Here is a 27911-nt window from a genome sequence, read left to right as displayed (position 1 = left end):
TGCTAATCTACCCAGGCAACAGGGTTGCTTTAGTGATCAATGTAAAACCCTTGGAAAAATAGAATTAGTAGAAATATTAGAATAAACTGCATGCTTACCAAAATGCAAGAATGTAAAGGGGAATCGTCACCAGGGAGAACCATGTCACTAGTATCAATTATATTACATCAAATGAAGACACAACACTTTTCTATGTAAACTACATAATTGTACATTCAGAAATGATAATGTCTTCGTAAGCAATTTGCTATGACGATGCCCCTTTATTAACATACTGCATTACAGACATAATTCCCATGCACAAGCAAAGATGAAGCAACAATGGGTTTTACTCTTTGTAAAGGAACAACACAGATGTTTATTTCCTGAACAGATGTTGACATATCTGCATTTCCCCATGTTACAAATGGTATATGGATTGTATATTACAATTACCACTCACCAGAATCACACAAATCCACAGATGATTCCGATCAAACACATTATAAATGGAGAAATGAAGAAAAAACGTATAAACAGAAGTTAGTGAAAAAAGACCATTTTTCAACTGAGATATGCACACAATGTGCAAGGACTAGTATTTTAGCTTTAAGCAGATGTCTTAAATAAATTCTTCTTGTAACACATACATAATAACATTGCTGTTCCACTGCACAGCAACGTTTACCATTAATCCAGGTGGCTTAAAATAAAAATGATACTTGCTAAATCCCTTTACACCCTTATAAATGTATATACTACCTATTACTACATTTAGCCATAGTAATATGGTATATATTTCTAGTGGAACATATAATTAAACTCGCAAACATGAGGAAATCTGCAGATACTGGAAATTCAAGCAACACACACAAAATGCTGGTGGAACGCAGCAGGCCAGACGGCATCCATAGGAAGAAGCACAGTCCACATTTCGGGCCGAGATCTTTCGTCAGGACTAACTGAAAGAAGAGATAGTAAGAGATTTGAAAGTGGGAGGGGGAGAGGGAGGGAGCGATCCAAAATGATAGGAGAAGACAGGAGGGGGAGGGGTAGAGCTAAAAGCTGGAAAGTTGATTGGCAAAAGGGATACAAGGCTGGAGAAGGGAGAGGATCATGGGACAGGAGGCCTAGTGAGAAAGAAACGGGGAGGGGAGCATCAGAGGAAGATGGAGAGCAGACAAGGAGTTATTGTGAGAGGGACAGAGGAAAAAGGGGGGGAATAATAAATAAATAAAGGGATGGTATAAGAACGGGAGGAGGGGCATTAATGGAAGTTTGAGAAGTCAATGCTCATGCCATCAGGTTGGAGGCTACCCAGACGGAATATAAGGTGTTGTTCCTCCAACCTGAGTGTGGCTTCATTTTGACAGTAGAGGCGGCCATGGATAGACATATCAGAACGAGAATGGGACGTGGAATTAAAATGTGTGGTCACTGAGAGATCCTGCTTTCTCTGGCAGACAGAGTGTAGGACCGTTTCGCTGAACATCTATGCTCTGTCCGCCAGAGAAAGCAGGATCTCCCAGTGGCCACACATTTTAATTCCACGTCCCATTCCCATTCTGATATGTTTATCCATGGCCTCCTCTATTGTCAAGATGAAGCCACACTCAAGTTGGTGGAACAACACCTTATATTCCACCTGGGTAGCCTCCAACCTGATGGCATGAACATTGACTTCTCTAACCTCCGCTAATATCCCTCCTCCCGTTCTTACCCCATCCCGTATTTATTAATTTAATAATTTATTATTTTCCCCTTTTTTTCCTCTCTCTGTCCCTCACAATAACTTCTTGCCTGCTCTCCATCTTCCTCTGGTGTTCCCTTCCCCCTTTCTTTCTTCCCCGGCCTCCCATCCCATGATCCTCTCCCTTCTCCAGCCTTGTATCTCTTTTGCCAATCAACTTTCCAGCTCTTAGCTCTATCCCTCCCCCTCCTGTCTTCTCCTATCATTTCGGATCTCTCCCTCCCCCTTTCAAACCTCTTAATATCTCTTCTTTCAGTTAGTCCTGATGAAAGGTCTCGGCCCGAAATGTCGACTGTGCTTCTTCCTATGGATGCTGTCTGGCCTGCTGCATTCCACCAACATTTTGTGTGTGTTGATATAATTAAACTGTCTGTATTAAATAAGGTTCAATAAACATTTAAACTGCTTATGAGAGACTTAACAATTCAGAGAGATGGAAAGCAGATTTTGTGAACTGGGAAGAATTAAAGATGACATTTTTATCCCTTAATCAAAAACAACCAATCCAGTCTCAAATGCATACCTGCACAAATATCCCATGAAATAGAAAGAGTGCCCCACTTGTATTGATTTCAAGTCAGAGAGCAAATGGGAGAGATATTTTTGATATGTACACTTTTATAGATATGTCACTGTTGCATTGGCCCCATCCTTCCAACTAGAAAACCTAAGAATCCATTAGTGCATAGATGCTAACTGGATCTTTAATCTAAAGCAAATGCAGACAAGGCAACCTAACATTTTCATAAGCTTTTGCCCATTCAGCAGCACAACTTTTTTCCAGCTAGTCAAATGAATATTTTGATAACAGATTCTCATACTGTTTATCAAGACAATGTTTTACTTTACCACATTATGTAAAGGTAGGAACATGAACAAAAAATGGGAGAATTTGCTTCTTTGCAAGCTAGAAGTCTTATAAATTTAGCTTTAATAGTAAAATTGCACAAGTTGGCATTTCTAGATGGTACAAGACAAAGGAAATCTCTATGGTAGAAAAAGACAGCTTATGGTTGTTAGGCCAGAAAATCTGTTTCTGTGCTGTAAAAACTCTGCAAGTTTAACCTAAAGTAAGAATAACGGATGCATAGTACAACATTTCTACAGTGTCGTAATATTACATAATTCGTCCCTTAATTATGAAATCTGTAAAAACAAAATAAAATGCTGATTCGACTTCAGAAATAGAAATATCATAACTTTTTAAAGGAATAGGATATAAATTACGTATCTTTCAAATAACTGAAACAGAGGTTTATGTGTCAATGTATTAGCGATAATTTTAATCCATAGCAGTAAGTGGGAACACGACACAATTGATATTCTGAAGTCAACATCAATCTTAGATGTTGATTATACAACCAGATTATGCAGGAACCCTTCACCCTGGTTAGGCCAATTTAAAGCAACCTTTTCACAGATACGAGGAATTCTGCAGACGCTGGAAATTCAAGCAACCTGACGAAGGGTCTCGGCCTGAAACGTCGACAGTACCCCCTCCTGGAGATGCTGCCTGGCCTGCTGTGTTCACCTTTCACATTTTTTGGCTTTTTCATCGGGCAGAGTGAAGGGAATCAAATGACAGGCGGACCTTAATCTGGACTAGTGTGAAATACTGCACTTTGGAGGTCAAAAACAAGGAGAAAGTGTACAGTAAATGACAGGATCCTTTGGAGTACTGATATACAGATGGACATTTGGGCACAAGTCTAAAGCTCCCCAAAGTGACAACACAAGTAGATAGGTTCATGAAGAAGGTTGTTAGGCACACTTGTCTTCATCAGTTGGTATATCGAGTATGAGAGTTAGGAAGTCATGTTGTCCCTGCATAAGGCTTTGGTTTGGAATTGTTCACTTCATTATAGAATGAATGTGGAGGTATTTGTGCCTGACAGTAATTTATAAAGCCATTTGGTCAACTGGGCCATAAGGTTCCACAAGGAAGAAAAAGGTCCATTTGTTTTAAAGATTTTGCAAGAGTATTTTTCCAATAGCAGTATATTATTTTAAGAAATCAGCTCAAGTTAGATGTCAAATAGTTTAAAATTGTTCAACTTTCCCCCAGTCTCTTAATGATTCTAAAAGTTTGAGAATACATAAATATTGCTTCTCTTTCTCTCGGCAATGCAGGGTGAATTTTGCAACACATCTATCCTCCTCTCAGTATCTTCATGATTTTTGTTGGGGATTCAGTCTTGATCACATGTGTTATCAGTTTATGGCTGAATGAAAGCTACAAGTCAAAAGGGAAGGAAGGCAGTAGAAAGACCTTGCATCTTTCAGTTTCAGTTCTTGCTGGCAGCTGAAGGTTAAGTGGGAGGTGATTTTAAAATCAAGATCAGGAGCAAGCACTGTCAACTTAGCACTGTTCACAAAAAAACCCGAGCTAATATTATCTTTCCTGATTTTCTCCCACTTTCAGATAGACTTTGGAATATAGTAAAAAAAAATGTTGACCTATTCAGTGAAGGAATTGTGCAGAGTATCAATGCCAAATATCTTATTAAATCAATTGTCAAAATGTCTAACTTGATATGTGATATGTGATATGAGAAGTAGTTTAATGTATTACCTGTTACACAAAATCCTTGGCCAATCCTATGCAGTAGAAAAACAAAATTGCATTTCATTAAAAACTTACCCTTCTTTGCCAACATCGCCTACTTTATATCCTTCCCCCAAAGATTCCTTTCCCAGTTTGGTCAGATTCATCTTGGTTTCCAAGGTCATTAAAAATGAACCATTGTAAGAAATCTCCAGATCAATCCACAGTCCTGTAGAAAATAAACAGTGACTAACTCCAGGAAATCACACGTGTCCCTTATGTAAAATTTATCTCTTTAACAGCCTGGGACTTGTATTAATTAGCTAATAATTAACAGAAATAAAGCTCTCAGAATCATTACAACACATAGGATAGTTATTGGAGCCACTTTGCTTGCTGCCTTCTGTTTTCTTTACCTTCAATCTGGTAAGTTTTTTTTTGAAAACCACAACTGAATCGGCTTCCACCACCATTCAAGCAATGCATTCAAATCATGACTATACTAAAAACCCAAGCTGCTGAAAATATACAGCAAGTCAGGCCATATCTATAAAGAGCATATACAATAGGAATTTCTTGTGGTGTATTGGTCGCAACATAAAACACAAAACAAAATTCACCAATTATAAATTATAAAGGAAAAATAAAATTAAAGATTAAAGAACAGATATGGAATAAAACATGCATAGATAAATACCAGCATGTATTCACAATGTAAAAAGCATTATAAAAGATGGTTTAAAGTAATGTTTCCCAAAGTGGGCGAAACTGTCCCCCTGAGGGCGGTGGGAGTTTCTAAGTGGGTGGGGGGAGCTGAGGAATTACAGGCTTAATTTAAGAAATTAATTAATTATAAGCATTCAATACTCAGTGCATCATAAATTATATTTATTTTATTTAGCAATACAGCATGGAATAGGTCCTTTTGACCCTTTGAGTCCCACCACCTAACAACCCCACAACCCGAATTATCCCTAACCTGATCACAGGACAATTTGCCATGACCAATTAACCTGCCCAGTATGTCTTTGGACTGTGGGAGGAAACTGAAGCACACGGGGAAAACCCTTGCATTCCACGGGGAGGACACACAGAGACTCCTTACAGAACGAAATCGGAATTGAACTCTGAACTCCAGAACACTTTGAGCTGTAATAGCATTGCGCTAATCGCTATGCTACTGTTCACAATGATCACGTAATCACCTCATCTCTTGCTAATCCACTGTTCTTCGACCTTGCTCAAAGCACATTATAGTTGTTGAAAAGCAATGTGACACTTCTGTATTTAGCGTACCATGAGAAATCTGGACTAAAGAAATCATGTTGTTTCTGGGCCTGGCCCGCACATTATTACTGCTTACTACTGTAGTACAGTATTAGCTAATATGATTCCCATACTCGTAATCACAAGTGGCAAAATTCCTATAAGTTACGGTATGGAGTTCAATGCAGTAAAGTTTGAAAGGGCAGATTCAAAATGGTCTTGACCACATTTCATTAGCCCATGGCCAACCAAGATATCACAGTCCCACTTTATGTACCTTCAAGCGGGGTTTTGCCTGAGTTGTGACAATGTAATAACTTTTCCCTTTACTGATCACAGTGAACTTAAAACATCAGGTGTTCGACCTTGGTTGTTAATCCATAATGAAAATGGCAGAAAGATTCAAAAGATGTAAAGATTCAAATTACATTTATTATCAAAATATATATAAATTATACAACCTTGATATTTGTCTGCTTACAAGCAGCCACAAAGAAAGAAACCGGAAAGAACCCCATTAAGAAAAAGACCAACACCCAGTGCGCAGTGAAAGAGGGGAAACCCCCCACAAATCATGCAAGTGATAGAAGCAAACAACAACATTCCAAACCAAACTGAGTCCATATTCCCAAATCCCCAGAGTAGCCAGAGTAGACCCAAAGCCTCGGTCTCAAGTTCATCATATAGTGGGGCAAGCCGCCATGAAACTCACAGACACAGCAGAGCAGTGGGAGCAGACTGTCAGCCTCAGCGCTGCAGAGAGGAGTGAACATTGCGGGAGAGTGAATGAAATCGGCCCGACCCTCACCTCTGGTCCCAACACTTGCCTTCCTAGTCTTTCTGACCCAGCGTTTAAATTGTCCATGACCGGGTCGTGTCCCAAAGCAGACCAAATGAAAGAAGTGTACACAGTATAGTATGGAGTATCTTAAATATGAATTTATACCATTACCAAGCAATCAACAACAGCCAATGTGTCTGTTTTGTGAAAAAGTTTTTTCAAATTAGGCAATGAAACCGTCCAGGCTCCTTGAACAGTTGAAGAGAATACACGGATAAAGTGAACAAGAATTCAGCTTATTTTCAGTTGCTACGTGAAAACTTTCAGAAATGAAAACACTTCAAAACAAAACAGTTATACTTTCTGTGCTTTATACAACATTTTCTTGCTCATTGCTAAATCTAGAAAGCCCCATTCAATTGGAGAAAAACTGATACTGCCAACAGTAAGGCAGGTTCTGAGTACAGTTTTACATATTGTGTAATATACTCAGGACAACAGAAACAAGAGGAAATCTGCAGATGCTGGAAATCCAAGCAATATACAGAAAATGCTGGACAAACTTAGCAGGCCAGGCAGCATCTATGGAAAAAAAGTATAATTGGTGTTTTGGGCAGAGACCTTTAACAGAATTCGAGAGGAAAAAAAACACAAGCAGTAGAGTTAAAAAGTGGGGGGAGGGGAGGGAGAAACATGGAGATAGATGAAACTGGAAGAAGAAGGGATGAAGTAAAGAGCTGGGAAGTTGACAGGTGAAAAAGATACATGGCTACAGAAGGAGGAACCTAATAGGAGAGGACAGAAGGTCATGGAAGAAAGAAAAGGGGGGAGGAACACCAGAAGGAGGTGATGGGCAGACAAGGAGACAAGCTGAGAGAAGGAAAAGGGAATGGGGAATGGTGAGGGGGTGGAGGAGACACATTACCGCAAGTTTGAGAACTCAACGTTTATGCTATGAGGTTGGAGGCTACCCCAGACAGAATACAAGGTGTTGTTCACACAATCTGAGTGTGGCTTCATCACGATAGTTGAGGAGGCCATGGACTGATATATCAGAATGGGAATGGGAGGTGGAATTAAAATGGTTGGCCACTGGAAGATCCCACTTCTCCTAATCTACATCAGGTCTCGCCGATATATGGGAGGCCACACTGGGAGCACCGGATATAGTATATGACCCCAATAGACTCTCACAGGTGAAGTGTTGCCTCACCTGGAAGGACTGTTTGGGGTCCTGAATGATAGTGAGGGAGGAGGTGTAGGGGCAGGTGCCTCAGTGAGACAGTGTCCATTATTAAGGACCTCCAGCACCCAGGTCATGCCTTTTTCTCACTGTTACCATGGGGTAGGAGGTACAGAAGCCTGAAGGCACACACTCAGCAATTCAGGAAAAGCTTCTTCCCCTCCGCTGATTCCTAAATTGGACACCTCACTTTTTAAAAAATATACAGCATTTGTTTTTCAAAATCTATTCAATATACGTACTTGTTTATTTTTATTGTTTTTATTTTATTTTCGCTGCTAGATTATGTATTGCATTGAACTGCTGCTGCTGCTGCTGCTAAGTTAACAAATTTCACGTCACATGCTGGTGATAATAAACCTGATTCCGATTAATGACAGGGTGCCATTATGGGGTTATTACTTTCTTGAAAAAAGCCGTACCTAACATATTTACCATTCATTGTCTAATTCAGAGACTATATCTTGTTGCATAACACCCAAAGTGAACATCTACACAAATCATTAAATAATGACTTTACTTACACAGTGGTAAATAAAATCAAGCCCCACGTTCTCACTTCTGGACTATTTTGAGAACTTTGTATTGAGAATGATGAACAGTTTGAATGCTTGTTGTTGCACACAGAAGTCAGACGGTTTTCTAAGGAAATCTGCCTGAGATGCTTTTATGTGCTTTTTGAAATTGTGATAAAATACTTTAAAAGGCTCAAATGCTTCTTAAGTAATCAACTCAAGAATATTAGGTATGACATTGCTTATTTGTCAGAATTATTCACAGTTTATTTAAATCAATCTTCAATTGCAAGGAAATGATGCGAATCTCATCAAAGTCAAATCAGTTCTGTTCAAGTTAACTCTCTTTAAGTGCAACATTGGGTGCTGCAACCTTTTCCAATTTCCAAGCCTCTCTGAGTTGGAAGAAAAAGAAAGAATAGCAGATGATAATCTTCAAGTATACTGTGCCCACCTGAATGAGCTGCATAAAGACATGTCAGAGAGATTTCAGGATCTTCTCTCAATCCAAATTCCAGATTGAGTAATAAATCCATTCCTAAACACTCATAATGAGGATTTAACGGAAAGGATGGAGGAAGAACTGATCTCACTACAAAATGACTGAGGTGAAGTTAAGGTTCAAAAAAATTATATCAAGACTTTTGGTTGCAAAAAGAAATCGCTGAATTTTATCCTGCTCTGTGGAAAAAGGTCAAGATTAGTTCTTTATTGTCTTTCCAACATCATATTAAGTGGAACGTGGCTTCAGTGCAGTCACCTAACTTCTTTCAAATCAACAAAACAAATTGCAAATTACAGAATGTGGGGATCTGAGACAACTCCTGAGTGACATTCAGTCTGGTGTTGAGAAGCTGATATCACTGCATCAAGCCCATCCATTTCATTGATGAGTGAAAAAGCAATGAAGAAGCGAATAGTTGGACTACTAATGTATGCTCTAAAATTGTTAATGAAAATTAATTTTATTTAATCTAATAAAATACAGAAATAATTTTATTTGTAGCTTTAAAGAGATTTGAATATTTTTTGCAATTATTTGTCACTCCTTTGAATTTGCAGTTCCTATTTTCTTTCATAGTGCATTGTAAATCAAAATTCTTTACAGCTTTTATGTAATGGCTGGAAATTGGAGGGGGGTGTCTGGAATGTGGTCTTGGAGCCAAGGGGGTGGTAATCCAAAAAAGTTTAAAGTGTTTGCAGTGCAGTGACAGGGGTAATAGATAGAGGGGGTGAAGGGGCTAATTAAAATGTTTGATCAGATTAACTACCTGGTTGAAGAAACTTCTAGGATGGAATGATTTTTTTTGTTTTAATAGCCCTATATCTCTTTCCAGAAGGGAGCTTTCAGAAAACGCAGTTTGCAGATTTGGTAGTGTCCACAATGATTTTGCCTGCCAGTTTCTTTGTCCTGGATACAGCAGTAATGGTAGACTGCAGCTAATGACTTTTTCTGCTGACCTGACCGTTTGCTGTAGTTTTCGTATATTATGAGTGGACGGTACTCTTTAAACTCCATGATTTTTACCAAATCAAACCACCTTTCAACTACCTCTGTTCTAAATCGTAATTTCAGCAGCCTACCCAGGCATTTATAAAAGAATAATAAAGTTCATATTATTTCTTCATACAAGAATAAAAAAAAATTACTATGTTGGAACAGCTTCCACTAAGGCTGACAATAGGAATAGCAACAGCAGCAAGCTTTGATCATGCATTTTTCAAGCAGATTTTTAATTTGTTTTACACTTTAATCCTTATCAAATAGGAAAAAACAAGCCAAGACTCCAACCATTAAATCCTATCCCTGCAGGCCGATGGCCATAATGTAAATAGACAAATTTCATCAGCCAAAAGCTTGTTCATCTATATTGTAATATTTAATTCGGTGATTTAATTCAAGTTTTAAATGTTGTCATATAAAGCAAGTCACTATTTTAGGCATTCCTTTGGGATCAAGAGTAATTTGATTCCATTCCAGACCAAAGCAGAACTGTCAGTTTTTGCCACAGCTGGGTAGGTAAGTGAAATTTGAAAGGTGATGCACTCCATCCTGTTTGCTCTAGGCTTCTGGTGATTTGTCTGAGGCATGGACTTGTGTTTCTCAGTTTAAGAACATTTTAAATCTTTTCTTTTGTTCACCAGGTAACCCCTTCCCATGACAACACAGAATGGAATGACTGTTTCAGGAGTCTGAAGAGACTTCAGACAGTGGCATTGCTAAGATAAAGTACTAGTTAGTCAAGATAAACAAGCCCACTCTGTGAGTCAATGATAGCATGCTTCCCTTCCTGATAGGCTGAACCAAATGAGTGATGTGACATTGAGGAAATCCCCTGTCTTCCTAAGGTACAGGCACCCTGTCACACCACAGTCAAGGTGAGGAGGACCCTAGCCAGGGTGAAACAATGCAAAACAGCAGGGTGCAGGGCCGGACAACATAGCTAGTCAGGCACTGAGGGACTTTGTGGCCCAGCTAACATCATCAAGTTTGCTGTTGATACAACAGTGGTTAGCCTCATAAGCAACAATGATGAGTCAGCTTAGAGAGAGGAGTTAGAGAGGCTTGTTAAATGGTGTGAAAACAACTCGAGTCTCATCGTGGGCAAGACAAATGATTGTGGACTTTCGGAAGTCACAGGTTGACCATTCTCTGTTGCACATTATTAGCTCTGTTGTGGAGAGAATGAAGAGCACAAAGTTCCTTAGTGTGCACATAACAGATGATCTACCCTAGATTCACAACACCTCCTCACTAGTCAAGAGGCACAGTAGCATCTACACTTTGAGGTGTATAAGGCTCCCTATTCTAACAACTTTCTGAAGGAGCACCATCAAGAGTGTCTGGCTGCATCATTGTATGGTACAGGAGCTGCAAAGCATTGGACTGCAAGACTTTACAGAGGACAGTAAAAACCATAAGGATCATCAGGGTCTCTCTCCTCACTATTTGTGACATTTACTGGAAGTGTTGCAGATGAAGAGCCCAAAGTATTGTTCAGGATCCCACAACTTCTCTGACCCAGTACCATCGGGAAGGAGGTATAGAAGCATCAGGACTAGGTCTGCCAGACTGGGTAACAGCTTCTTCCCTCAGGCTGTGAGACAAACAAATACCCTGCCACTACCAAAGTCTCATCACTAGGGCAGCGAGCTGTTTACTGTTCTGTTTATCTGTGCTGCACCTTACTACATGCATTTTGAATTATATTTTATTAACTTAGTGACAGTACAATATTTTGGTTTATATGCTGTGTGTGATATGTGTTTTGTGGGTGCACCATGGTCTGGAGGAACATTGCTTCATTTGGTGGTATGTATGTAGAGTCAGATGACAGTAAACTTGAACCTGAACAGAGAGAGAGAGGGAGGCAGGTATAGCCATACAGAAGGTAGTGATGCAGGAAATTCAGTCCCTGACTTTGTCCAATAGGTACAAGTTTCTTGTATTCTGTGTGGATAAGAGCAGAGACCACAGGATGGATAGCCTAACTGACACCACCATGATATAGGAAGCCTTGAAGACGGTGAAGTGAAAAGAAATGTAGTAGTAATCAGAACAGTACAACTACATGAAAGATATAGTTTCCTGTAGCTATGAGAATGAATCCCAAAAAAGTTACCTTCCTGGTATAAGGCTTAAAGATATAACGACTGGAAAGTTCTAGCTTTTGTGGGTCCATGAGGGAATCAATGACACAGATAAGGCAATGCAGGATACTGAACTGAAAAAAATGATCAAAATGCCCCATATTAAAAGCAGAACTATAAACCTGAAAGTGTTTTTTCATCTAAGTCACATGTGAAATGCTATAAGACCTGTGAAATGAAAGCATGGCTCAAATGCAAGCATGATGCAAGAGAAGCAAACTTCAGTTCAAGAGGAACTGTCACCCATATTGGGGAAGGAAGGAGAGCCTCCCTCTCTCTCTCTGTTCAGGTTCAAGTTTACTGTCATCTGACTCTACATACATACCACCAAATGAAGCAATGTTCCTCCAGACCATGGTGCACCCACAAAACACATTTAATGTTTTAGGACATTTTTCAAGTACCATACAAGTAAGGATCAACAAAGAGTAAAGAACTTAAGGAAAATATAAAGGAAGGAAAAGAAAACAGAAAGGAGATGAGTATATCAAATTTATGACACAGTGAAGCAAAAGAAATCATATAACAGAAGGGTGATGATGCAAAGAAGAGCAAATAAAAAAAAAAACAAGATGAGTTTGGAGGAAATGAAATGAGGATTAGCAAAAATTGTATCCAAAATTGTTGGCTCCAGAACCTTTAATGTAATTAATTGAATGAGATATTGCGTTATATCCTTAAGTTGAACTTCATTAATTTAGTGCGGGAAGGCAACGATGGACCACTATAAGCAAGAATTACAAAAATAATTGGATCAAGAGCAGGCCACTCAGCTCCTCAAACCCAAAATTCAATACAAAGATATCCACCTCGACCTAATCATATGTACCTTTTCTCTATTTACTCCCCCATAACTCTTGTCTTTAGTTAACAAAAAAAAAAACTAAGCTCTCTGCATTGATTGATAGTATTAAAGCTACTCAAGTGTGGGTATTTCCATCATGGTCAGCTGAACCACCTGACATTCTCAACCCTGTACAATTATCTGTGAAAGCAGATTTTGGCTCAACTTTACTTTCTCCAATCCACATTTCCCTTCTTCATACATTCTCCCATTCATTAGGTGATTCTGGAGATACATCCCTTTACTTTCATCAAATTATTTTTCTTCTAATCACCCCTAAACACTAGTGACGTTTCAAGTTATAGCTCTGAAAATTACCACAAGGTAATGCAAAGCAAGTATTTCCTTTACAGATACAAAATAGACCTCAACCGCATCTCAGTACATCAGGCTAATAACCACTATGTGGTATGAAGAAGAGAAGGAATAAAATCATTTAGGACCTCATCCAATTGTAAACATCCATTTGGTTCCTTAAGGTTGTTATAGCTGGGACTGTAATGGGAACAAGCTCCCACTACTTATTAAATACTCCCAATGTCTTGGGCCTGAAATAGCCTCTGACAACCAAGTCCAGCTCCTCACCTTCACGCTACTAAGACCAGTGGAACCGTTTCTATTGACAGGAGAGGGGGCAAAAGTGGGTCACTGGTGCCTTAAAACCAACCACTTTAAGCAGATGGGGCTTGTCAGCTGTGGTTGGAGAAGGAAAACTCATCTCAAACTTCCATTGCCTTGCAGCTACACCCACTCATGGGGGAAGCTTCTGGAGTACACCCAGAGGGAAAAATCCAGGGCTGGAGTCCCTAAGGCAGTCCTACATTGAGTTCAATGTTGATTGGCAACTCCTGTGACACTGCTGGTACCAAACTGTATCAGTCTCTACCATTCCTTTGGGTTCATCAGATGTGTCGAGGGGGGAAGCTCGCTATATGGGCAAAACTTGCTCTCCATAATGTACTATCCAGGCTTGCGTATCTAGACAGCTAGGACACAATATCCATGGTCAACTTTGACTGACAGAGGCCTCAGACTCAGATTTGATTCATGAACATCCTTTTGGAAATAAGTCTGCCATTCTTACCCAGTGCGGTTTCTATGAACTCGAATCTGAGACTGTAGTTAATTCTCTACAGTACTTTTAAACTAACCCTGCAAACTATTCGGTTCAAGATTCATTAGAGATGGCAACTAATTTGGCCTTGAAGGAAACTCTCTTATCCTGTTAATGATTTAAGGAAAACTTATGAACCAGGTTGTTTGCGGGAATTGGGAACACATACATTTAAGATTATAGCCCACAATATCACCACTGAAAAACAATTTCCAATCTGATGCTAAGACAATTTTCTATAACTGACTTCTCGATCTACATCAATGGAAACATTAGTATAATTTTGAATGCAGAATAAATGCCAGTGACCATTCATGAAGGCCATTAACTGCACTTACCCTGGTAATTAACACAAGGTTTTGAAGCTTGACATATTCTTGGCATTGCAACTCCCATATCAAGTTCAGTCAAGGTCAGCTCATTCATAAAATATGGCAGCTGTAAAATTAAATATATGAAAAGTCAGATTTTCTGATGCTCTATAATTGATATAATGTAAGTAAATCACATCTCCCTGTCCTAAAATATGTTTTCACATCTGTGCTCAGTACTTGTAATAAATTCAGCTAAGCAGTAAGATATGTATAGGACTAATCATTTTGCCTCCAAGCTAAACATAAAAACTCAGGGAAACAGCATATGGTGTAGGTGACTTCATCTTACTTTTGGTCTGAGCATCTTTGCTGGGAATACCAGCTGCTGAAATATTAACACCGCAAATGAAAAAATATGCTTCCATGTTCCAGCAGTGTTCTTGCTGACTTTTCCCATTAAAAAATGTATATATGCTGTATCAGTGAGCACAAGGACAATCCTCTCCTCACTCCTGCTCTGCCATTAAGATTATGCAACATCATTTTCTCAATATCTCAACACAACGTTATTTTCTGTGCTAATTTCATAGATCTCCCACTCATTAACCCACTGCCACACAATCCCCACTTTATCATTTCCTGTCAGTCACCTTATATACAGACACTCCTGTGCAAAGCATCACTTTAAGGACATACATTCAATCTATGTACATAAGCTTTTAATATTTATTTATTATTATTGTGCTCTTTATCTTATTATAATTTTTTAAAAATTTTGTGCTGTATTGGAACTGGAGTAACAATTATTTCATTCTCCTTTACACTTATGCATTGGAAATGACATTAAATCATTTTGATTTTCTAAATATAGATAAATTATCAGTCAAAGTTCAAATTACATATATGTCATCAAATACAACCCTGAAATTCATTTTCTTGCAGGCATACACAATAAATCGATAATAGAATAAATGAAAACCACACCAACGTAGGCATTCAATCACTGTGCAAAAGGAAAACTATGCAAATACAGTACAAAAAGAAATAATAATAAATAAGCAATAAATATGAGAACATGAGATGAAGAGCCCTTGAAAGTGAGTCTATGGATTGTGGGAACTTTTCAGTGATGGGGTAAGTGATGTTGAGTGAAGTTGTGGTAAGATGGCAGCGTGTTCAGGCGCAGTGGCCTCTTGGGGGCCAAACAAAGGGATACTTCTCCATTGCTAGATGTCTTTTTTACAACAACAAGACAATGCTGGACTCCAAGAACTTCAGGTACTGCAGGTCTACCCCGCCAGTGAGCTGCTCATTAGCAAAGCTGGTTGACTAAGTGCAGACCCTGTTGCTGCCTGCTACAGGAAGGCATCAGAATTGGTGTGCGAAGGCAGTGTGTAGTGTAACTGTGGGTGGTTGTCCTGGATGTTTCTCTTGCAATCAAAAGACCCCGTTGGACATTGATAAAGTAAAATGCCGCAGGCCTATTTCCCTTGTTTGATGTTGCAACAGACAGCAGGAGAGCTGCGTGACCTCGGTTGTAGCAAGGACTAGGCCTCAAGTCGTGGGCTTGCCTGCTGCTGCAGTCCCGGAGAGGAGATGCCGGAGGCAGTGTGGTGTGACATCCATGCTCGGTTGGGGGCTGGCCTCTTCTGTTGGTGCTGCCCTCCAGTGTTCGATTGGTGGAATAACAGGCTGGATTTTGTGTGCCTGCGCACTGCCAGGAACTGTACCAATGTGTGGGACATTTGTGGGATACACATGTCTTTTTGCGTGACTATGTTTCTTTGCTAGCTATTTTGAAAGTGCTGTGTACACCTTGGTCCCAGAGGAACGCTGTTTCGTTTGGCTGTATTCATAAATGGTTGAATGATAATTAAACTTGAACTTGATTTGATTTACCCCTTTGATTCTAATGGTTGAGGGATAATAACTGTTCCTGAACCTGGTGGTGTGAATCCTGAAGCTCCTGTACTTTATTCCTGGTGGTAACAGTGAGAAGAGGGTTGGGGGTCCCTAATAATGGATACTACTTTCCTGTGAAAATGCTCCATGTAGATGTGATCAATGGGGGGAGTGCTTTACCCATGAGGGACTGGGCTGCTTCCACTACTTTTTGTAGGATTTTCCGTTCAAGGGCATTGATGTTTCCATACCAGCCTGTGATGCACCCAGTCAATATACTCTCCACCACAGTGGAGAGCAGTTATAGAAGTTTGTCAAAGTTTTAGATACTATGCCGAATCATCACAAACGCTTAAGTAGAGGCACTGCTGTGCATTCTTCGTAATAACACTTCCGTGCTGGGCCCAGTATAGGTCTTCTGAAATGATAACAACAAGGAACTTAAATTTGCTTATCCTCTCCACCTCTGATCTTCTGATGAGGACTGGCACATAGACCTTGTTTCCTCCTCCTGAAGTCAATCAGCTCCTTGGTCTTGCTGACATTGCATAAGAGGTTGTTGTGGCACCACAGCCAGATTTTCAATCTCCCTCCTATATGTTGATTCATCACAACCTTTGATTTGGCCTACAACAGTGGTGAAGTCAGCAAACTTGAAGGTGGCATTGGAGCTGTGCTTAGCCACACAGTTGTAAGTGTAAAGCTAGTAGAGCGGGGGGCACACAGCCTTGTGGTGCTCCTGTGCTGATAGAGATTGTGGAGATGTTGCTGCCAATCCGAATTGACTGGGGTCTGCAGGTGAGGAAGTACTCCAGCATCCAATTGCACAGGGAGGTATTGAGGCCAAAGTCTTGAAGGTTATTGATTAGGGGATGTTGGCATTGAATGCTGAGCTGTCTTCAATAAAGACCATCCTAATGTATCCATCTTTGCTGTCCAGATGTTCCAGGGTTGAATGAAAAGCTAACGAGATAATATCTGCTGTGGACCTGTTGCACCACTAGGCAAATTGGAGTGGATCCAAATTGCTTCTCAGGCAGGACTTAATATGTTTCATCACTAAACTCTCAAAACACTATATCACGGTGGATGTAAATGCTACAGGACAACAGTACTTGAGGCAGATTACCATGCTATTCTTAGGCACTGGTTTAAGTGAAACCTGCCTGATGCTCCGCAGGTGTCGATGTTGGGACCACTTCTTTTTATGCTGTGTATAAATGACTTAGATGATGGAATAGATGACTTTGTTGCCAAGTTTGCAGATGATATGAAGATTGGTGGAGGGCCAGGTAGTGTTGAGGAAATAGGTAGGATGCAGAAGGACTTAGACAGATTAGGAGAATGGGCAAGAAAGTGGCAAATGAAAGACTATGTTGGAAAATGCATGGTCATGCACTTTGGTAGTAGAAATAAATGTGCGGACTATTTTCTAAATGGGGAGAAAATCCAAAAATCTGAGATGCAAATGGACTTAGGAGTCCTTGTGCAGAACACCCTGAAGGTTAACTTGCAAGTTGAGTCGGTAATGAGGAAGGCAAATATCATGTTAGCATTTATTTCAAGAGGTCTAGAATACAAGAGCAGGGATGTGATGCTGAAGCTTTATAAGGCACTGGTGAGGCCTCACCTTGAGTACTGTGAACAGTTTTGGGCCCCTCATCTTAGAAAAGATATGCTGGCATTGGAGGTTCACAGGTTCCAGGAATAAAAGGGTTATAATACGAGGAACGTTTGATGGCTCTGGGTCTGTACTCAATGGAATTCAGAAGGATGAGGGGGGGATGTCATTGAAACCTTTTGAATGTTAAAGGCCTATGCAGAGTGGATGTGGAAAGGATGTTCCCCATGGTGGGAGAGTCTAGGACAAAAGGGCACAGCCTCAGGATAGACCCTTTCAAAACAGAGATGCGGAGAAATTTTTTTAGCCAAAGGGTGGTGAATTTGTGGAATTTGTTGCCACGTGTGGCTGTTCAGGTCAGGTCGTTGAGTGCATTTAAGGCGGAGATTGATTGGTTCTTCATTGGACATGGCATCAAAGGTTACGGGGAGAAGGCCAGGAACTGGGGTTGAGGAGAAGAAGAAAAAAGGATCAGCCATGATTAAATGGTGGAACAGATTTGATGGGCCAGATGGCCTAATTCTGCTCCTATGTTTTATGGTCTTATGCAGGTAGGTACCTCAGTCTGCCGGAGAAGGGTTAAAGATCTCAATGAACACTCCATCCAGTTGATTGGCACAGGTCTTTAGTGCTTAGCCAGGTACCCCACTGGGCCGCATGCTTTTCATGGGTTCACCCTCTTGAAGACTGCTCACACAATAGCCTCGGAGACTGAAACTCCCTCAGCTGTGGGAGTTCGTGATGGTTCCTCCATGTTTTTTTAAAATTTTATTTTTATTTGGATAAGGAATTCACAAATATCATGTACTTTTTCACACATATAACCTTTTCCATTTTTTTATATATATAAAACTATAATTATTTATACATTCTTAAGTACACATTGAGATGATATAAAAGGAAATTAGGCACTTAAATAGATAATTATGTACTGTGGTAATTCTAATCTATTAGGCTAAGTAATGGTATTAGTTGTTAAGAAAAATGGTAATAATAGTTTCCATATAACTCTTCTGGACCATTTCCACTGGTCCAAAATGTTGTATATAAACCTATGTAACAACTATTGTAAGTGTTTATATCCTAATTTGTTCATGCTTGCTCCTGCCCGCAGGCATAATTATCCAATCCCTATGTACTTATTTACTTAATTTTTTCATTTTTTATCCCTTTCCCAAATCTTTCCCTTTACTTGTGTTAATTCTCTATTTTCCAAAAGAAAACAAGAAGACATTTAGACTAGGGGTGCTTACGTTAGCAATATTATTGTGTTGATGAGAAGAGCAGTATAAATCATTAGGAGAGTCATCTAAAGTCTGCTCGCATTGGGGTTATATATTCAATCCATTTATTCCAGATTTGATAAAATTTTTCTTTTTGAATTCTCAGGGAATAAGTCAACTTTTCCATTTTAAATATTTCCAAGATAATTTCGTGCCAATCTTCTAATGTAGGTGGTATTGGATTTAGCCACTTTCTAGTGATTGATTTCTTACTTGCCACTAAGAGGGCCTGCAGCAACTTTATATCTTCCTTCTGTTCAAGAAACAATACATGCCCCAAATAGAGCGTCTCAAAGTTCAGAGGTATCTGGGACCTAAGTACCTTAACTAATGTTCTATGAATACCTTCCCAATATAGACTTAATTTAGGGCAATCCCAGAAAATATGAAAATGATTTGCCTCCTTGGAGCCGCACCTTCTCCAACACGTCACGTTTGTATCTTTATATTTTTCCTGATATGGGGTCTTGAAGTATCTTATAATGTTTTTCCAACAATGTTCTCTCCAAGTCAAAGAATTAGTCGAGGACCATTGAAAGCTGCAGATTTTCCCCCAAGCCTCCTCGGAAAGTACCAACCCCGCTTCTTTCTCCCACTTCTCTTTAATATACAGTGTATTTATATTTTTAGCATGGGAGAGTGCATTATATACTCGAGAAACTGATTTACTAGGTATTGAACTGCAAGCCGAATTCAGAATCCTGAAAAATTCTAATTCTACTGTATATCTACAACTCTGGTTAACATAGTTTCGTACTTGAAGGTACCTAAAAAAGTCATTATGTTCTAGGCCATGTTTGTCCTGCAGGATTTGGAAACTTTGTAATACTCTTTTATCTATAAATGAGAGGTAGGTTGTAAGACCTTTCTTTATCCATAACTCAAATCTTTTATCTCCCCTGTTGGGAAGGAATTCGGTATCATATGCACACCATCTAAAGAGTTTTAACATGTTATTAATTCCACATGAATTAACCACCTTCTGCCATACTTTTAATGTAAGATTTATCCAACTGCTTTTAAATTTTTCCAACTGGGCCATCAATCCTTTGTCAGCTATTGAGGCCTGTAGAGGAAAACTGTCAACTAATCCAAATTCTATTTCCTTCCATCTAGCCTTATATTCCCTATTACACCAATATAACAGAGGGGTTATCTGTGAGGCATAAAAATAATCTCAGGCAAGGAAGAACCATACCTCCTCCTTCCTTCCCTAACTGTAAGGTGTTATATCGGATTCTAGGTTTCTTTCCTTGCCAAATGAAGCAGGAAATCCATTTGTCCCATTCCCTGAATTGATTATCATCCACCTCCACCGGTAAAGTACGGAAAAGATACAAGAACCGAGGAAGAATATTCATTTTTATAGTATTTATCCTTGAATTTAAACTTAAAAAGGGGATAAGATTCCATCTATGCATATCTGCTTTTATCTGAGATTAATGGCCCATAATTTACCTGTGACAGTGTTGAAAGATCCTTCAGCAGGGTTATTCCTAAATATTTTAATGATTTAGCTTCCCACTTAAGATCGTATGTATCCTGCAATTTTTTGGATGGTGTATAATTTAGGGACATAACCTGCGTTTTCTTTACATTTATTTTATAACCTGATACTTTTCCAAAGTCATCCAACAGTGTAAACAATCCTATAAATGATTTTTCTGGTTCACTCAGGTAGACCAAAACATCATCTGCGAATAACGCCACTTTCTGTTCAATCCCTGCCACCTTGATACCTTTTACGATTTCGCTCTGTCTTATTAGTTGGGCAAGCGGTTCAATATATAGCGCAAAAAGGAGAGGAGAAATTGGGCATCCCTGTCTAGTGCCTCTCTCTAAGATGAAGGAGTCAGAGAGGTCCCCATTTATCTTAATTCAGGCTGTAGGGCTGTCATATAGAGTCTGAATTACTTTAATAAACTTTTCTTGAAAGCCGAATCTTCCTAACACTCTGTATAGGAATGCCCAACTAACCGAATCAAAAGCTTTCTCAGCGTCCAATCCTACTACCATTGTCTCTGTTTCGTTCTTATTAACCTGTTCTAATATGTGCAGAGTTCTCCTTATGTTGTCCTGTGTTTGTCTTTGTTGAATAAATCCAGTCTGGTCTAAGTGGATTAGGCCAGGTAAAAGCTTTTCCAATCTGCGCGCTAATATAGATGTAAATAGTTTGTAATCTAAATTAAGAACACTAATTGGCTGATAATTGCCACATTCTAGTTTATCTTTACCCTCTTTAGGAATAACTGAAATAATCACTTCTCTCCAGGAAGGTGGAGTTTCTCCTCTCTGCAAGATCCAATTAAAGGTGTTAAGTAGCAATGGGGCTAACTGTGTCTTCAGGGACTTGTACCACTCTGAGGTAAACCCATCAGAACCCGGGGACTTTCCAGCCTTTAACCTAGAGATGGCCACGTTCAGTTCTTTGACAGTTACTGGCTCTAATAAACTTTCATTTTGTAAATCTGTAAGTTTAGGTAGATCTAAAAAATTCAATACACTGCCTATATAGGGCTCATTGGGGGGGGGGGGCTCCTCCATGTTTTGATGGTCAAAGTGAGCAAAGAATGCATTAAGCTCATCTGGAAGTGAAGCCCTCTTGTTGACCACGTTGCTTGATTTTACTTTAGAAGTGAAAGCATTCAAGCCCTGCCACACCCGTTGAGCATCCTTCGTTGATTCAAGCTTATTTTGAAATCGCTACTTCACCCATGAAATGGCTTTATGGAGATTGTACCTAGATCTCTTGTAATTTTCTTAGTCACCAGACTTGAATGCCTCTGATCTGGCTTTCTGCAGCTTGTGGATCTCATGGTTCATCCAGGGCTTCTGGTTGTAGAAGACTCTAAATGATTTTGTGAGGACACATTCATCTACAACTGTTTTTATGAAGTCTGTGACAACCATGATGTACTCATTCAGATCCACAGAAGGGTCCTTGAAAACAGACCAGTCCTCTGATTTGAAGCAATCCTGTACCTGCTCCTCTGCCTTCCACAACCACGTCTTTGTTGTCCTAATCTCTACAGCTTCGCTGTTTAGCCTCTGTCTGTATGCAGGTAGGAAGAGGACAGCTACATGATCAGATTTCCTGAAATGTGGTCTGGGCATGGAATGGTAGGCATTCCTTATCTTAGTATAACAGTGGTCTACTGTTGAGACCTCTCGTACTTCAGGTTATATGCTGATTGTAATTGGGCAAAAATTTCTTTAAACCAGCCTGGTTGAAGTCCCTGACTATGAATTGAAATGTGTTGGGAAGGATTGTTTCTTGTTTGTAGATGGCATCATGCAGTATCTCAAGTGCCCAACTATAGCTGACTGTTCGTGATAAGCAAACTCCGCTGAGGACTACCGATGAGAACTCCTTGGGTAAATAGCATGTATGGTATTTGATCATTACAACTTCAAGGTTGGGGGAATATGAGCGTGTTTCATGATTAAATTCTCGGTGGTACTTTGATGTGGCACTTTTGTTGAACTCGTATTCTCCCAACCATCTTTAATGACCTTCCATTTAATAAGCTATTTAACACTTTGCAAATATATAGGTTTGCAATTTGACATGAGACCAGCAATTCTTTTTCATCAAATAAACATGAACTAAAAGCCACAATGTAACTTAAAAGTTCAGCAGTTATTTCATTCCTTTTTCCTTTTGCTCAGGTCAAATCAGCATGCAATAGCAATGCTTCATTCTGCCAAGTTCAATTCTAAATTCCATATCCTAGCTACTAAAAGTGCCTATTTGATTTCTATCATCACCTACATCTATCCTCGCTGTTTTATTGTAATTCTTATTCATTCCATCATTGCTTCTAGTCTTTTTGTTAACAGAATTGAACTACTTGGCTAAGTTGACCCATTCACCCTTTATATTTAGAATTTAATATTTCAAATATTCACAAAATATAGTCAGAAGCATTGTTAGTGCTCATTTTAAAAGTTGTGTCAGAGCCTTACTATACTTGCTTTCAGTGTCCAAGGAACAATCTTCGAACTTGGCTCCAAGGCATATTGTGCTTAATACCTTTTTGGCACTTTCAGTGAATGGAGAGCTTCAGCAGATACAATGAGTTCAGTACAATGATATTACCATTACATCACTTTTTAACAATAAATTTCTTAACCCCGCCCTCTACCATATCTCGCAAGCAACTACATGTTTGGTATAACTTTACACTAATATTAAGAAAATGGAAGAAGATTTTTTTTAATTGTCTGCAGCTTTGAGTAGCTTGAGATGTCCAAACTGGCATGGCGTTAACGATTGACTAAGGTTGATAACAACTAATCAGTCAAAATGGTCCTATAATGAAACAGATATTAACATGTGTAAACCTTTTCAATTTTAATTAGCAGAGATAAATAAAAATCCAAGTCAACATCTGCATCACAGAAAACTATACTGCCTGTGCACAGAGTTATGGATAAACTTTAATAAAGGTGAATTGTAACATGTTGAGCACATACCCTAATTTTGCTGAGTTTCATCTGGATCTTCCGAGACACTAAGTTAGACCAGTATTTTTCACCCAAGAAATCCCAGAAGATTCGCCCAAGCAATGCATTGACCCAAGCCACTCGTTGTTCTGTGTCCTCATTTTGACTGGTTGGCAACTATCATGTACAGAAGTATTAAATAATTCAAAATGTTAATCCACATGCATTGTTCTGAGTACACTAGGAATCTTAAATTTGCTAGGTAACGTGCTTAATGAAGTTTACAAAACTGCCTCAAAATTAGTACAATTCACTCAATTCAAATGCAATTTTCCACTGTATCTCTCTTCACATTTTCAGAAGATTTAATCGATCACCCTGATATCTGGTATTTGAGATATTCAAACCAAATAGTTCCACCTTAAACTTAATAGATAATTCTAATATTATACAGTTAGACTTAAATTCTGGTTGATTGTCGGAGTTCATAAATAAATACAAGGAAAAAGTCAGATGAAAAGGTTAAACATCTCATCCTTTCTTGATATCAGTCAAGAATGCAACATAGGTAACATTTATGGGGACACCTGCAGGGTCAAATGTTTCAGTCGTTCAAATTAAGAATACTGTGGATTGAGGGAAATATAGCAAAAAGCAGAAATGTATTTATTTTTCTTACCTTAGCAGTGGGGCTACCTTCTGCACTGTGGATAGGGCTAGAGTTAGGACTGGAAATTTCTTCAGGAATATATTTTGCCATATAAACAGCATAATCCAGAAGCATTTTCTGACGTATGCCAGATAGGAGATCCTTCTGTTTCAAATGTGATGCAATTTCTTCAACGCTTCCTTTACTGCTGTTGCGACTATGAGTCAACATTCCAGATTGGCTATTGTTTCTACTGTGTGATGGCACAAAACCTAAAATGAAGCACAACTGATTAGTCAACAGAACAACTGAGTCTTCACCTATTAAGAATGTTTGACATCTCTCTCCTGATGCAATGTGAAGCCAATAATACGAAGCAAATTCTTGCATGAGTAAATGTGCCCATTATTAATCCTTAATTACCTGAAAAGGCATTGTTCATTTTAAATGCAATTTTCCACCATATTATTTAATAAACTGAACAGGTAACATAATGAAGTGCAATACAGTGAAGAGTCTTAGATCTTCCAAATTAAAATACCCATCATTAGGCATCTCAAAGTTGCTTCAGTTTTGCACTGATGATTCTGACATTACAGTTACAGGCGAGACATGGGAGACTGCAGATGCTGGAATCTGGAGCACCTTGGAAAGCTTGGGGTGCTCAGCAGATCAGACTGATAACCCTTCATCTGGACTCAGTCTTTCAGTACAGATGAGGGATCTTGACCCAGAATGTCAACTATCCATTTCCTTTCACAGATGCTGCCTGACTCACTGAGATCTGTCAGCACTTTTTGTGTTACTCCAGATTCCAGTGTCAGCAGTCTTTTGTATCAACAGAGTTGAAGCAAAGTTTTCCTGAGACACAAAATTTGGGGTTTAACATAAGCAAATAAAATATTAAAAATTAAATTACCGTTCAACCCATTTGAAAGAAATATCACCTGCATCAACAAATGCAAGAGGGCACCTTATGTAATAGATATTGCTTTTAGAACATAGAACAATACAACAATGGTGTGCCAAACAAATTAAATTAGTAATCAAAATGGTCAACTAAACTACTCCCTTCACAATGTCCATGTCCACTTTACACAGCATCATTGCATTTAGACTTTTTGGTGGTTTAGACAAAGCATATTTGAAAATGTTGTGTCTTTCTGCCCAGGCAATTACAATCCACTTTATGAATCTCATTAGAAAGAAACATGATGTACTTGGAGGTATTTCTACATTTTAAGCAAAGATGATTCAACCCCCGCTCAAGCCTCTGCAAGTGAATAATGACAGTGCAGTTTTCTTCAGAAAAATGTGTAATTATACTTGATAATTCTCAATAAAGCAGGCAAAAGAATAAAATGGAATACTCCATTTCATGATTTTAGGGGAAATTAAATTTATTGCTGCATGTGCTCTACTATAAAAGGCTAAACAAAATTTAATTTTGGATATTTCTTTTGACTTATTGCCACTCCTTAAAAAAAATTTTTTTTTGCTTTTTTGATTTTATAGCCTTACTATTCTATGCAATCCGTTTCTTTAGATTGTATTGTACAAGCAATTGTTACTCATGTAAAAATACCTGCAAGTTTCTCTCTTTCCATTCCCTTGGGACTGTGGGACCCAGGATGACCAATAAAGTTAATGTGGGAACCAGAGTCTTTTGCAGTTGGGTCAGGAAGATGTACTCCTTACTGTTTATACAGAGCTATTGTGTACTCACATAGACTGGTTTTACAGTACCATCACAAATACTCGTCTTTCATTTCGAGCAATCATGGGCCAGAGATTCCCAGGAACGTGTGAGGATGTTGCACTCTTTCCAAAAAAGCTTTGCGAACATTCTGTTCACTTGGTATTACCTTCCTGTGACGAAGCTTAAATGCCACGTCCATTTTGGAGGTCTAATGTTAGATATGTAAGTGAAGTCTTTGGCCCAGTTGGACCAATTGAGTATAATGAGCAACTCAGTTCTGTGGATGTCACCCTGGGAGAGTACACTAACATTGGAAGGATAAGGGAATCCGTGGATTGGGTGATTTTTAGAGGCAACATTAATGTTATTGTTCCAACCCTTTGAGCTACTTTCTATGCGTAGTCCAAATCTCAGAAACATAGACTAAGGTGATCTCTACCACCCACAAATTTTGTGCTAGGTTTGTAGCCTTGATCTTGCAATGCTTTTTTCCCCCTCAGTCAGCTAAAGTGCTAGCACACAGGTGATGGTAAATTTTTTTAATGACATCTGTCTAAACCAAGAATGGCTCCCAAGAAATAGAACATGTCTTGTTACTAGGGTCTCATTATGAAGCTTTATTGTATGAGGACACTGGTGTCCAATAAGGGCAGCTTGATAGAGGACCATTGCCTTGCTAATGTTGAATACAAAGTTCATCTGCTTTTGTATGTTAGTGAATGAGTTAATGATTACTGGGAGCATGGGTTCAGCAACTCAAAGTTTTTTTTTTATATAGGATACAGGTTGAATAGTTTCTTTGCTGTCCTGTAGATTTTCCACACTCCAATAGGAGGCTTGTTGGAGGCAAGGTGCAACAATACTCAAAGTTGTCCTCACCCAGTAACAGCACATATCCATTTCGGTATTATTCATGGACAATTATCGAAAGCAGGGATGATAAGCTGTTTTCCCTACATAATTGCAGGTTTACAGTTATAGCGCCACATTAACTTGACCAAGACTCACTATAGACAGAAATCAAAGTGTTTTGCTGTGCATACCATAATCTAATCACCAAATAAACATTAGGGAAGAACCAAATGTGGGAAGTAAGCATGAAAGTCATGAGAAAATATGAAATGTCTCTGGAGGCAGCTGGTCAATAAATAGATTTGAGAATTAGAGAGGGATTTACCATGCAGTTAAAATTACAACAGTGAATGTAGAGACAAAGAAGAGAACTGAATTACAATCTCAACACTAAAATTCTCAAACAAATCAAAAAACAAAACTTGACTGATGCAAATTAACAGACCATTTAAATAAAATTATGGGCTTCAATTCAAACAATTAAGTACAGTGGATTTTGGTTAATTGGGCCATCGGTTAATCAATCGGCCACTTATTTGGGACAAATCTTAAAAGAACTAAAACTAATCAAGAAAATAGCTAAGAAACCCTTTGTTTATCTGGGACACCTTGCCACATAATTGTGACAGGAGACTGCTGCCGAACAGAGTCAGACATGTGTACTTATGTGGCTGCTAGACACTACACTATGCTTAGAGTGAATACTTTTTAAAATAGCGTCTGTTGTGTGTGTTTGTGTTCAAAAAAGCAGTGATTTTTCTCACTGATAGTTATCGAGAAATTAGCAGTAAAACAATTCAGAACTGCTTTGCTCACTGCAGTTTCAAGCATTCAGGCTTAGAGACGCTACAAACAGCCGAGAGTGAAAGTGAAACAATTTCACTACTGCAGATTAAGAATTTGAATAATCTTGAATATTACAATGAAAATGAAGATTTGGAGAATGCAATAATCAAAAACATATGAAGGCAGTCCATTATCTGCACTAGTGCCTGCACTGATTTTGTTCTTTTATTGTTAATCAAAAGAACACTACAACGTACAATGGACGAATTCCACTATCAATAACTATTAGGAACTAATACCATTTTATAGTACTGTAGTATTATTGGCAGTGTTCTAATTTGTTCTATATTTCATTTAAATATACAAATGTTTGCATAATTGGTTACTCAGTTAAATGGTAATTTTCCTAACTCAGCTGACTTTTTTATACATTTATAACTATTTCCATGAAACTTTACCTAATCGAGACAGGTGCTTAATCATGCTAAAATGTACTGGTCCCAATTAACCAGAATCCATAATATATTAAGACAGATCTCACTATAAAGTAACAACTTAAAATTAATACTACAGGTCCAGAATGGGAGGCTGCAAGAAGCTACTAAATGCAAAGCATAGGAATATGGACTACCCATAAATGGTCACTGAAGCCAAAGTATTCATAATAAAAG

The 27911-nt window shown here is 38.8% G+C and overlaps 1 protein-coding gene across 6 annotated transcripts in view; it reads right to left on the bottom strand.

The window, feature by feature from the left end:
* Positions 1–27911, bottom strand: part of tex2 (testis expressed 2) — a 102185-nt gene that overhangs the window by 13705 nt on the left and 60569 nt on the right. For all 6 annotated transcript variants that reach the window (XM_072241921.1, XM_072241920.1, XM_072241922.1 and 3 more), the window contains 4 exons: positions 23934–24175; positions 23285–23431; positions 14027–14126; positions 4371–4503 (listed from right to left, as the gene is read on the bottom strand). In XM_072241921.1, the coding sequence (XP_072098022.1) occupies positions 4371–4503; positions 14027–14126; positions 23285–23431; positions 23934–24175 (622 nt within the window). The remainder of the gene's footprint in view (positions 1–4370; positions 4504–14026; positions 14127–23284; positions 23432–23933; positions 24176–27911) is intronic.

This window comes from Mobula birostris, chromosome 24 (assembly GCF_030028105.1).
Source record: "Mobula birostris isolate sMobBir1 chromosome 24, sMobBir1.hap1, whole genome shotgun sequence".
NCBI classification, from domain to species: Eukaryota; Metazoa; Chordata; class Chondrichthyes; order Myliobatiformes; family Myliobatidae; genus Mobula; species Mobula birostris.
This window is presented reverse-complemented; position numbering and strand designations above follow the sequence as displayed.